Here is a 13,298-nt window from a genome sequence, read left to right on the forward strand (position 1 = left end):
TACAGAATGAGAAAACTACTGTGAGCTATCAAAAAGCCCACCACAACTCACCCCAACAGTAAGCATTTCCGATGTCTTAGAAAACAGAGCATTTGATGCTTATTTAGTCTTGCAAAGCCAATACACTTGGTCCTGGCACATCCTTCTTAAACAGCATCGTGGTCCAGTTGTCTTTACTGAGAGAAGTGGAGATAGAAGTATTAGGCCAAAACTCTCAACCAGGAGGAAAGACAGGTAAAGCAGAGATAAGTGGAGCAAAATTTCTACATTAAATATTGATAGCTTTATTACACTTTTTTCTCTAAAGGATAAAGGTAGAGCAGCACACCATTCAGGTGGGTATTTTTATGAGGGTAGGACACATTTGGCTCGCTTATCTCATAGAAAGAAAAATAGAAGCACAAAAAATGATTCCTACCCCATTTCACTATAACAACATACTTTTACATAGAGTTTAGTAGCAGCAGATAAATCAGCAATGACACACTTGGCTCAACAGCTGTAACACAGGCAGGAGCAACCACTCCTGGAAACTGTTTGGAGAGATGAATAAGGAAGAGAGAAAAAGTCTCTTTCCTCCTCAGCACCTGAAAACACTGAAGGAGATTTTCAACCATCTCACAGGACAAGATCAGAGCAGTGGCCTTTGCTCACAAGGAGTAGAGCATCAAGTCCTGGCCTGTTTTTAACACCCAGAGGGAGAGAGGCAGGACACAGCACCGGCTATCAGGGGTGTGCTGTCCAGAGGAGAGTTTCCCAGCACACTGCAGTCCAGCTCTGGGGCTACACTATGCTCCACATGAAGCTGCTCAGGCTTCGTGGCATTTCAGCAGACGTCTCCGTTGGCCTTCTAAGGATGGTTTCTGCAAACCCTGGCTGGAAGAACTGGTCCTATTTAATATTCAGACTTCCACCTCGCTGCCGTTTCAGCACAATCCACCCAAAGGGTCCAACCCACCATGCAGCCAGCGCCTGCTCAACATCAGGGTTGACTTTGGCTAAAATGCTTGCAGCAGTACATGCTGGCACCCAGCACCCAGGCAGAGACTTGAGGGGCCTCATCTGTCAACAGCCCATCTGCTAAGACAGCTGTAAATATGAACCAGTCCACATTCCTCCCAGGTTTAAATCTGCTGGTTTTGCTGAAGCTGAATGGAAGATGAACTTGGTCTCTCGTGCTTCAATCGGCTAGCATAACAAATTCTTTTATCACCTTTTTTCCTGACATGAGGTAAATAAGAAACGAGCCACACTGCTAGCAACAGGTAAATCATCTCTTACTAGAAACAGCTGCCACCTCACACCAGGATGAGCTGCTTCTCTTCAGCCACATAAAGAAGGTACTGAAGGACCTCAGCTTGAGAGACTTTAGACTGTTGTTTTCCTCATCTCATTTACAAAAGGATAAGCCCATAATTAACTCAAACTTTACTGGCACTCTGATTTGCTAGAAGGCACAGATGCATTATAATAATGCTGTAAGAAATGTTCCCACTGTTGGCTTAAAAAAAAATCCCAGCACATACTTGGAGTGATATATAGTCCATCAAGCTTGCCACGAGCATCTTTTCTTATCCCCTGAAGCTGCATCATTCAAACTCTGCCTTCTCCTCCTTCTTACAGATGGGAAATAAATACAACCTGTGCCTCTGCAAACCTGTGTGAAAAGGGCATGACCTCTAAGCTATTAATTTTGCAAAGGTGCTCCACTCAGTCAGGCATGAGTCAGTATGAGTAAAGGAGGCAAAGCCTCGGTAGACTTGTTTTATGTTAGATCAGTTCTGATCTGTTGTTTGTTTTTAAATCCAAACCTTGGTTGTGTCATTTGTCAGGGTGAATTTCCCCGTGTTTGCACTAAACTATCACTGCCCTCTCCAATACCTCCCAAAATGTCCCTTCCAAGGCCCTCCTACTTCAAGAATCCATGAGTTCCCCAGGGGCTTCTCTGCTAGATCAAAGCATGCACCAGTTCTGAAGAGCTATCTCTGCCACATGCCTCTTTTTTGAGCTGGGGTCCCGGACCTCTCCTGTTTAATGCTGTCACATTAACTCATATAAATGCCTCCTTTGGTGGGCAAGAAGTCACAGTCCCTGAAACAGGATGTTGTTTGTCCTTCTTCATGGACAGACAGCAAGTATATCCCCCTGACACCTGCCAACAGGACTATCTGAGAGGGTAAAGGTCAGCTCAGGCCTTCTCTTCTTCCCAGTGTGGTGTCAAGGTCTCACATTTCTGCAGGCTGATTTTACTGACACTCCAGAAACAGTCCCCTGACGCCTTACGCTAATCCCCTGCAGGTCACATCACCTAGACCTCGTAGTGGGACGGACTGTACCAGAAACTAAAGCATTTGTGCATGTATGCAAAGGAATCAGTTAAATTAGGCACTGTTGAGAATTTCAAAGTAAGAAGCAAATACAACAGCCTTTCACCACTGGCAAAATAGCAGGAGAAAAGTTGTTTAACTGGAGGACAACTGCTACTGTTTTCCCTTAATGCGAATTAAAATAGGGGTCAAGAACTTCTAATTTAGGTGAAGAAGCAGGATGAGAAAGACAGAAGGTAGCTTACCCACTAATAGAGACAAACTGGAGAAAAGTTTGGAGGATTCAATCTCAAGAGGCTCTAATGGGAAGGAAGCATGTCCTGAGAGAAGGAAAGCATCAGCCTCGCACAACAAATTCTCATTGCCTGGAGTCCTATTTATTTGAGTCTTATTTGAGAGCTGTTCTCCTCAGAGCCCAGAGCCTCAGGATCAGTGCGTGGTGTATGAGACCTGTTGAACAAGATTTAAGACTAGAGTACCGAAATAATTTTGTTATTACCTCAGTCATTAATTGGAGTCATCACAGCTGATATAAGTAAAGCAAAGTCTGCCGAAGCAGCACACCTCCATGTCACGTAGACAAAATTTTATTTAGGAAAACAAGAATCCAAAACTGTGGTTCCTCTTGTCAGTTTGGGGGAACAGAGAGATATTGCAGCTACTGTCTATACCTGTACCAACCCGATTCTCAGTGGCTGAGGAGAGGTCAATAAATCTGCATAAATTCACTGTGTTCCTGAGTAACAGAAAATTATAAGCTTGATGTACACGGACCTTCTCTGGATACAGCGCAGGCCGGCAGTTCAGTGAGATTAGTTTTTATTCCTGTCTTTGCCCTTGATCTGCTGGGTAATCCAAAAGGAAGTCACTTTCTCTCTATTTTTTTCCCTCGTCTGCAGAATGGGAATACTGTTTCAATTTCCTTCCCAAAGTGCAATGAGATCTACTGATGAAATACCATGCAAAAGATCTAAGTATCAATAATAGCATTTCCCTCAAAATGCCACAACCATGACTGTGTAGGTGATCAAATCAAAAAATTAAGTTGACAGTTTCCTCAAGTGCTGCATGGCAAAAAGGAAGGACAATTAATGATGCCAAACCTCAGTGTGACATCCTTCAACCAGAAAACCACCATTCACTTTTCTCCACTATCACCTTCACCAGATCTGCTGGGAGAAACTAACAGCAATTAGGAAAATGAGCAAAGGGTTAGGGTCCAGGTATCTCTGCATCCAAGCATGGGTGGACAGGAGGGGAAAAGAAGGAGGAAGCGATACTGACCTTCTTACCAAACAAGGGTGGCACAACACACAGGAGAGAGGGCAGCAGCAGCAGCATGTGCTGTCTGCCCTGGGACAATTGTTAACTACCAGACTTAGGGCACAGCATCAAAGAAATCTTGACCCAGACAGGAACACTTTTGACCATATGCATAGACAGACACATACTTCATAAGCCCCCTGACAGAAAGTGCTTGAAGCCCCCAATAGGAAGAAATGCATGTGGTTTTCCACTGTTCAGTGCCATGGCAGCACTTTGGAAGACCAGCCTCACCAAACTAAGCACATACTGGGAGACAGCCCAAGGCTCACAGAGACTCCATGGCACAGCCCCAGCCATGCACACAGCAGCCTGGGGGATTCTCTAGGGAGAAGTCGACAAGGAGAGGCAACGCGCAACTTGCACGCAACATCCTGCCCAAATCCTAAAGAAAAAAAATAACATCTCACTGCCTAACAAGGCAGGCTTAATGTTTGTCTCCAGCAGTATCTGTACGAATGGAGGAGATAGCCCTTCTGATATTAAGTGCTCTGCCTAACACACACATAAATAAGGGATTGTAGGTTCCCACATGTTGGGGGTTGAGGTGGCTGGGTTTTTGGTGGTGGGGTCGCTACACAGGGTGGCTCGGGTTGGAAGCTGCTAGAAGTTTCCCCCCCAATGAAGCCAATGATAGCTGGCCACAGGAGGGACTTCCCGCTGCTAGCCAAGGGAGAGCCAATAATTGCACCTCTGTGATAACATATTTAAGAACAAGTTTGTTGCGCAGAAGAATTTTTCAGCCAGGGGAGAGCTGACTGAAGCTCCCTGGCGGACCCGCCATCTCCCCCATCACGGGGGGTGCGGGAGGGGGGCAGTGGCAGCCTAGCCTGGGCCTCTCAGCTCCTAGCCCCGAGCAGGCAGCGGCGGTCCCTGCAAAAGGGGTGCCCGGGGCCAAGTCCAGGGCCAGGTCCAGGGCCAGGGTGTGCGGCCCCATAGAGAGCGGCCCCGCAGCCCCCGGGTCCACCCTGCGAGCCACCCATGCTGCTCTCGGCAGTGCCGGCCAAGCCGAGTGATGGCCCCTGCGAAGGGGCAGCCCCCGGGTCGGGGCCGGGGCGTGCGGCCCCACGGACAGCAGCCCCGCAGCCCCCCAGGCCTGCCCCACAAGCAGCCCATGCTGGAGCCCGTCCTGCCCAAGGAGCTGAACAGCACCGACAGCACCAAAACCCCCAAGGTGAACTGTGAGGGGTGGGGAGGGGTGCCCCGTGGGCTAGGCCAGGGTGGCAGAGTGGCCCCTGCCAGCCGGCATTGCCCTCCCTTCCCCCCCAGCCAAGTTGAGCCAGGACCCGAGCCGGTGCGGCCTGCCGTGGTGCAGCCGAGCCCATGCTGGAGCAGATGGATGCATGGAAGAAGGCCGTTACCCCCTGGGGAAGGCCCAGGATGGAGTGGAGTCCTTCAACAGACTTGCGGCCCATAGAGAGGAAAATCCACACTGGAGCAGGTTATTCCCAGGTAGGACTCACGGCCCTGTGGGGGATCCACATCGGTACAGCTCACCCTAGGAAGGACTGCATCCTATGAAGGACCATCGGGTTGCAGAGAGCCCCCCCTGCACCCCGTAGAGAAGCGACCCTCGGGACAGTAGATATGGAAGAGCTACTGCCTGAGGGGTAGACCCACGTTGGAGAGGTCCATCAAGGACTGCTACCCGTGGGAGGGACCCCACAGAACAGGGGAAGGACTCAGAGCTGTGGACCCCCCTATAACCCATGGTGAGGACCGTGGTGAAGCAGGCTGTCCCCCTGCAGCCCATGGAAGAGTGACCTACGGGACAGCAGATTTGGAAGACCTATTGCCTGAGGGGTGGACTTGTCTCCCTGCACTGCTGCAGCGGGAGGAGGGAGAACATGGAAGAAAGGAGGGGTGGGTGGAAAGTGTGTTTAAGACTGTTTTATCTCTCACTCTTTAGATCTTATCCTGTTAGTAATAAATTTTAGTATTAACCCCACGTTGAGTCTGTTTTGCCTGTGTGACCTCTCCCAGCTCAGAGCGACTTTAGTGGGTGCCTAGAATCTGGCCAAGGTCAACCCATGACGCCACGTATTACCAAAGTTTAGCCACACTGACTTTGCAAAGAGACTTTGCAGGCCATTAAATACCAGTGTAACACTCAACATCTCTCAACATGCAGTTCCTTCCTGAGCCTTCCTGAGTTCCTTCCTTCAGTGAACTATAGTCTCAGGGCAGATGGCTATGATTTTAGTAGCCTTAAGGTCCTGCATGTAACTTTGCAACCAGCAACAAAGGTTAGTTACAAAGTAGATCTCCTTGGCCTAAACCTTAACTCCATGTGACAGGGCCACAACAAAACTCATGACTTCATTGTCCAGCTGGCCTATCAATTAGCTACTGGTAACTTGTGTATCTTCCCAAATTTTCTAAAACAAGACATAGACAAATTTCCTTATGAATTTGAAATTTTAAACAGAGAAAACAATTTAAACTGAAAAAAATTAAATTAAATTTAATGACTTGATAGAGTTCTCTTTATTACGCAAAAAGAAAATCCCTTAAAACCCAATTCATTTTTTGCTTCTGGCTCTTAATGATTTCTTTATTGCCTGGACATGATAAAGCAGCAGGGTCAATCATTCTTCTACATTTTCATACCTTGAAGAACCTAATATTTATTTACATGCAAAATCATTTAAGAGAAAAGTATGCAGTCATACTGAAAAAAAAGTTTTGGAATTGATTGATCCTTTTAGTCAACAAGAGAGCTAGGATCCCACTTCAGTTGCTTAGGTTGTATCTGACCCTCACTGGTGCAGGAGTTCGGAAACAACAGATGTATTGAAAAAGAGGCAGCATAATCAAATATTTGAGACTTGATCAATTCCCTTCTCAACAGATGACAGCACTCAAGATTACATGGCTTGATTTATAGCTATCCAACACTCAAACACACCCATACACACACACACACACACACACACACACACACACACACACTGCATGGGACCATATTTCAGTAGTGACTGCATTGTTTCAAGCCTCCTCATCTCAGCCTGCTTTCTCTTGTGCTCCCACCCAAATGTGAGTAAGGAAACTTTGACTGTGTTAGTCTAGAAAGAATCACAGAGGCAATAAGCAAGACCCGCTGGCAGGATCCATTTCCCTCTCATTCTTTAACACTCACATCAACTCAGCTTTTTTTTAGACCCATATATTCTAGGGAAAGCCTCTTAAAGACAACCCTGTGGTAGTTTGTTTTGTTATATCGAAGTGAAGACCTCTTCTCTATTTAGTTTCCAGGGAAAGTGCTTATCCTCAGTCCTAGGGATCTGGTAGATTGCAGTGCCTCTCCTCTAGTTTAATCTCAGGGATGCTGTGTAAGTCAGTGCCTCTTAGATTAATCTAGCCATTGCCACACTTTAGGAGGCTGACCTACTACTGAACTACTTACAGATTGCCTACTGCTGTACAGTGCAAGATGGAATTTTTTAGTTCATGTGTTGGAGAACAAGCTGAGAGCATGAACTGAACCTTTTACTCTCCTTCAGTTTACACAGATCACAGATTCTTTGAGGCTGCAGTTCTGCAGATCCTTATCATACATGCACAGCCACAGTAAAGTTTAGCACTGTCTTACATGTTTGCAAGATGCTGTTAATTAATTTCCTTCCTCCATGAGTCAAAAAATCTTATCAAAGTGACTTCGTGAGGAGACTGAGAAGATTAAGGCAGTGAGATGGGCATGTAAAACTCTTACACTGAGTTTTACACCAGAATGGAAACTATAGCCCAAGTTCCACCTTTCCTAAACAAGGTTCTAATCAATGGGCTGAAGCAGGGAGTACGTAACTTTTCACTGCTTTCTGACACCCTTAGTATTGTCTACTGATCATTTTAGTCTCCCTGCTTTCCTCTCTGTTCTGCACTGGCTTAGTAGACTCTTGGTTCCCACTTCAGTGTGCAGGGGATGTCAGTACCTCGCAGTGGATCTCCCTGAGTGGCAAGGCATCTAAGAGGCAGGGCCTCAAATATTCAGCCAGACAATGCTCTGGCTATTTGGTGACCCAGTGTCTTCACACAGCCTTGTACCAAGAGATACTGTGACTCATACACTGCCGTCTGGGTCAGCAAAATGGTCCCAAACACCCTATGCACCTATCTTCCCAAACTGGGTTGAACAAATGGTTGGAATAGTAGCATTATAGGTCTGAACTCCAAATTCAGATCTAAATCACCTCAAATTTGTTTGCAGCCTAAATATTTGCTAAAAGTTATTTTTCTGCATTCAGATTTAGAAAGTAGGAAGCACAAAGCAGAAAAGGAAGAAGATATTAAACCCACCTATTACTGCTTCCAGGTTTCTACAGCTGCTACCATCTGCACCTCAGAGAAGAGCTAGCAAAATGCAGCAATTGACCTGTGTTCTCTGAATTTAAAGGCCAAGAACTGATTACTGAAAACTACCTCCACATTTCCAGACCAAAATTCCATTCCTGTAATTCCTGGAGGTGTGAATAAAGGAGAGAATAGGGAGTGAATAAAGGTATGTGCTGCCTGACATGATCTCCCTCCTTGTTAGGCTTATTAGTTTGATTAAGCACTATGTTGAGCTAGCTACGCTAATTCTAGCTTCAAAAGAAATTAATCTCTGCTAGCCACATGGTCTCCATGGCCACTGTGGCTAGTAGGCTTTGATCCCAGCAGGCTTCTGATGCAGAAGTGATAGTCACATTAATGCATCAGCTGTTGGCACACTTGAAGCACATCACTCACTAATGCCTTACCTATGCTCTAGGGTATCTCTGGGTCAAAACCGACAGCATTAAGGAACCTACACATACTTGTTTTCTGGACTGTCTTCTTTTTCACTAGAGTCTGTCCCACAAGGATGCGCCTGATCCTGCTGAATGTGATTTGTTTTAACCCAAGTGAAGCAACTATATGGGTATGTTCTGACCTGTCAAATTTTTCAAAGACAAAAAGAATTGTTCCATCGGCCAGAAGATGAGAGAAAGGGAATATAGTTTGGAGGAAGATGGCTCATGGGCTTGCTCTCTCGCATCCCAAATCTGCAGGCCTTTTACTGATGGGTCTTCTTCAAGCAAGAAAAGTCTCTTTGCTTGAAGACCTGGTTGAATCAAGGTAGTACCCATTATACTTTAGGTAGCCTACTCACAGGAGACTGTAATCACACTCTGACATTCTTCTTCACCTTCTTTAGAGAAATCAGCTTGCGGCTCAATTAATAAGACTAACCTGCATGGCCCATCTCCCTGAAAAAGGCCAGATGATCCCCTTCCATCTCTGACAGTGGCTGAAGTCAGCCAATCAGAAGCTTCTCTTCCTTTAACAGGAAGAACACGTACTTATAATCAAGCATCAGGGCAGTGGATATTAGCTGGATTAAATGGTTTAGTGGGCTAAGGCAGCAGGTGCTACTGAATTAGGGCATCCCTACTCTATAGTACTTAATACATTAACATCCTTCTGGGTACCGTATTGGGAGGCTTGGTACAAAGACTTCCTTTCTCCGATGCCAGATGCAAGTCTGCACAATTCTTCCTGTGATGGGTCAAGTGATTAGGCTTTAACAAAAGGAACCTAGGCACTTAACACTAGGGAGTTTTAGCACCGGGCTCACACCCCTCTCCCTCTCCCTACTCAGGTAAGGGATTTTTCTCATTCCTCCCTAAAGTTAACAGCAGGTACTTAGAGCAAATAGACATTATTGCCTCTCTGGTCTTTATTACTTCCTAGCTTAGTATTGGCTACTTTGTACGCAATAAAAAAAGCTGAATTAATAGGATGCTACTTCCCTTCCTTATTCTGTATGAAAACACTGGGTCATGAAGCCACATGGACAGGCTGTGATCTGCAGTGCTTCGGAGCATTATTGCCATTTGCCACAGCATTTGATAAGGGGAAAAAACACAGGTAGTAAATGAACAGACATAGAAAAATCATAAAGAAGGTGATGTGGGGAATATGGGTAGACCACAGGGACATAAAGGCTGCAAGGATTTCAAGTCCAGCAGAATAGCTTGCAGCTGTGCCTAAGCTCTAAATTAGCTGCCCCATGGATCTGACTGTTGCACAGGCAAGCCTAGAGACACAGGTATGATGCGCTGCTCCTTTGAAAATAAAGCCCCATGTCTACTGAGCAGCACTTGCTTGCCTAGGAATAACTGTTGTGAACCTTTCATCTAGGGATTGCAAAATACTCCTGTGAGCTCTATGTTTGGTGTTCAAAAAGAGGCTTTCCCGTATTCGCCTAGCCAAGTAAAACCTCATCCTTTTCCTTCTCTCTCTATCTTAACTCTCCATTAGCCCTTAGCTTTAGTACAGGACCTCAGAGAATGATACATTTTCCTCCTATCCCCTGGCCCCCAGTATTTCTAAGCCTCAATTTGTCATTCCCAAGAGGGAATGGACAAGAGCTTTGAGCTCTTAAATCCTGCTGTTGGTTCTTGCCTGAAAGAGGTAAGTAGGGAAACTGATGGAAAAGTGAAGAAAGGAGCCTGTCCCTCGTCAGCATTCACCTGTAATGGATGCAAAATGTGGGGTTAAACACCAGAACTAGACCCAGGAACTGAAATGAATGGGGTACTTACACAGTTTCATCATTCTTGAACTCCAACTCCCCGTAAGTGTCTTCAAAGTCTTCTCCACCTCCTTTCGCTGTCCCTTCTACTGTCCTAAATGGCACTATGACTGTACCGCGAGCACCTGATGTCCTTAGGACTTTGACTTCCATCACACCGATGCTCTCGCTGACATGTATAATGTCACACTCAAATGTGAAGATGCCAGCATGGTCATCATCCAGGATAGTCACTGTGGCCACACAAGGAGACGCCAGTATGGCCTTTGGGTATGGGGAGTTATTGAGCTCTGGAGGTTCCTCACTCTCCACCACACGGAGATTACTAAGCCGCACAAAGAAATGCTCATCTTCCTCAAATATGTCATCATCAATAATGCCCACTGAGAACTCCTTCTGGGTCTCCCCTGATTTCAAGACAACAGTCCCCTCTGTGAACTCATAGTCAGCACCAGCATTGGCAGAGCCATCCTCTGTTTTATAGTCCACGTAGATGGTCTTGGATATGTCCCCTCCTTTCCGCACCACTGTCAGAAGAACGGCACCACAGTTCTCAAGACACTGGTAGGAGCATGGGTCAAAATAAATTTTGGAGATGAATTCCTCAGGTTCCTCTGGCCGCACCTCATGTAAGCTGGTGCTTTTCTTGGCTTGCTCAGCTGCATGCTTTTTCAAAATATTGCCAGCTCCCGTCATCATTCTGGTTGCTTGAATGCGATAAAAAGCTCTGCTCTTTTGCTGATGAGACAACGCATAGTAGTTAGCCATCTCCACCAGCTGGTCCAAGTCCTTTTCTGGGTGCTTTTGCTTCAGGTCCTTAAGGATCCGGATCATCTCTTTGCGAGATTCATCCACCTCCTTCCCCTCCACAGTCACTAAGTTCCCATCTAAAAAGTGGGAGTTCATCATCTTGCCATCCATTTCAATTCCCTTAGGGTGATCACCTTCTGATTCTATGATAATGCCCCTGTGCTTGTCAGTACGGTACTTTTTGTGCATATACTTATAGAAAAGCAGACGTCTATCTGCTATCCAGGCCAGAACGACACAAAGTGGAAAGAAGAAAAGCGTGAGCAGGCCTTCCCAAACCTGAACCACACCTGGAGAGAAGACAGCAAGGATCATGTACAACCAGATGTAAGCAAAGATGCTCCATGCAGCTGTGACAAAGAAAACCCTCAGATGTTTTATCTTTCTGGTTTCCCCGTCAGGGATCACATAGACACAGATGGCAATGATGATAAACATATTGAAAGCTGCGCTGCCAACAATTGTTGAGGGCCCCAGGTCTCCAGCTATGAATCCATGCCCACATACTTCTATCAGAGACAAGAGGATCTCAGGAGCAGAGGAGCCCAGAGCCATGAGGGTTAAGTTGGAAACAGTTTCATTCCAAATCCGAATGGTGGTCGTTGTGGTCTCTCCATTTGGTTTCTTAATAGTTATTTCTTTCTCCTGAGATGTAATGACCTCTATAGATGCCATGAAACGATCTGCAATGATGGAGACTCCAAGGAACATGTAGATCAGTGCTACAAAGTATACGATAACACGGGCAATTTTGTCCCCAAGGGATGGGTTTTCTGGGTACCATATTGGCAGGATAACACCCTCCTTGCAGTCAAAAGATCCTGAACACGAGCTGTTTTGTACTGAACTGGTTGAGTCTCCCGTCAGGCCAGCATCCACCTGCAAACCATGCAAAAACAGCACAAAAGTAACCAGCCCAAAATGGAGGAAGGCCGAGGTGACAGGCTGCAAGCTTAACCACGCCATACACAAGATGCAGCTTCCACTGCGTAGATCCAAAAAGGCCGAGAACCTGAAACAAACAAAACAGAGAGGAGGGAGGGAAGCATGAGAGAGAAGGAAGATGCAAAATTTACCCAAACACACTTCAGTCTCTCACCACTGAAGAGTACTGGTAGAGATGCATGGGTTGTCTCTCTGTCACTTTGAAGAAGGTATTTAGCAGGGACTCTAACAAACTGCAGCATTTACATGCCCTGCAGATGAAGATCAATTGCTAGAAAAGTAATTCAGAGGAAAAGTGTATATATATATAAAATAGCCCATTCTTGACCTACAACATGTGCAACAGGAGAACTGAGTGCTCAGCTGCCACTCACCTAGTGATGCCATGGTGTTCCGCAGCACATAGCACTTCGACTCAGTACAAGAACCCAAATTTAAGGGCTCCCCTGCCTCACGACACAGGGAATAAAACAAGTCAAGCAATCACTAGCAACACAAAAAGCAACTTTTAAGGCCAATGAGCAATCTCCAAATGAAGTCCATTTTAGGATATAATTCAGTTATAAATTATGGAGTACCTTAGTGGCCAAATCATCCCTACAGCCAGCCCCTCCTAATAGCTGCAGAGTCTCCAGAAGGGCCCTAGGACTCCCACAAGCTTCTGAGACACAGGGCCTCCATTTTCGGAGGTAAAGATATCATCCCAGAAATAGGGGAGAGGACTCGTGCTTGGCAAAGGCCATTTTTCACATCCAGATCACAGAAGCCTTTCTTCTGTGATCTGGATGGTCACATTTTACATCAATAATCCTGTTTTTAAATAGTCACAGAAACCTACAAAACCAGTACAGTTAGAAAAAGTTGTGCTCATAAACTCAGACAGAGCAAAATGCAGGTACCCACCCACATTCCCTCTGCATCCCTAAGAAATTGATATATATTAAAATATCTTCTACAATGAAAGTAATCTCTAACCTAAAATACCATACAAAAACAATGGATCTGATCAATGTATCACATAGATTTGGCATATCACTGCCCAACAGTACCTTCTATTACTTACAGACTACATTGCTGCAGGGCTTGCACTGCTTAAAATTGGATTCTGAACCCTTCATATTGTCACGGATCACACTATCCTCCTTCCTTCCTAACAGACCTCTGGAAGAATTTGGTCTCAGGCTTAACCAACAAATCACATTTGTGAGCCCAGACACAGGCAAGTATCTCACAGGAAACATCAAACTTAATAGCAGCATTATCTACAGCACTTGGAAGGTTCAAAAGCCTTAACTCCCACTAACTTTCATTGTGGTTTGTGCTGCCAAATGAGCAGG

General features: G+C 45.7%; 1 protein-coding gene across 7 annotated transcripts in view; it reads right to left on the reverse strand.

Annotated features, from left to right (window-relative positions):
- SLC8A3 (solute carrier family 8 member A3) overlaps positions 1-13,298 on the reverse strand; it is a 116,840-nt gene that overhangs the window by 84,348 nt on the left and 19,194 nt on the right. For 6 of the 7 annotated variants that reach the window (XM_039389007.1, XM_039389009.1, XM_039389005.1 and 3 more), the window contains exon 2: positions 10,217-12,028. In XM_039389007.1, the coding sequence (XP_039244941.1) occupies positions 10,217-11,982 (1,766 nt within the window). In that variant the 5' untranslated portion in view covers positions 11,983-12,028. Of the gene's footprint in view, positions 1-10,216; positions 12,029-13,298 lie in introns of those variants that run through there. The other variant, XM_039389004.1, reaches the window with a different exon arrangement.

Source organism: Pipra filicauda, unplaced genomic scaffold, assembly GCF_003945595.2.
Source record: "Pipra filicauda isolate LSUMZ 115617 unplaced genomic scaffold, ASM394559v2 scaffold6_size6359152_pilon, whole genome shotgun sequence".
NCBI classification, from domain to species: Eukaryota; Metazoa; Chordata; class Aves; order Passeriformes; family Pipridae; genus Pipra; species Pipra filicauda.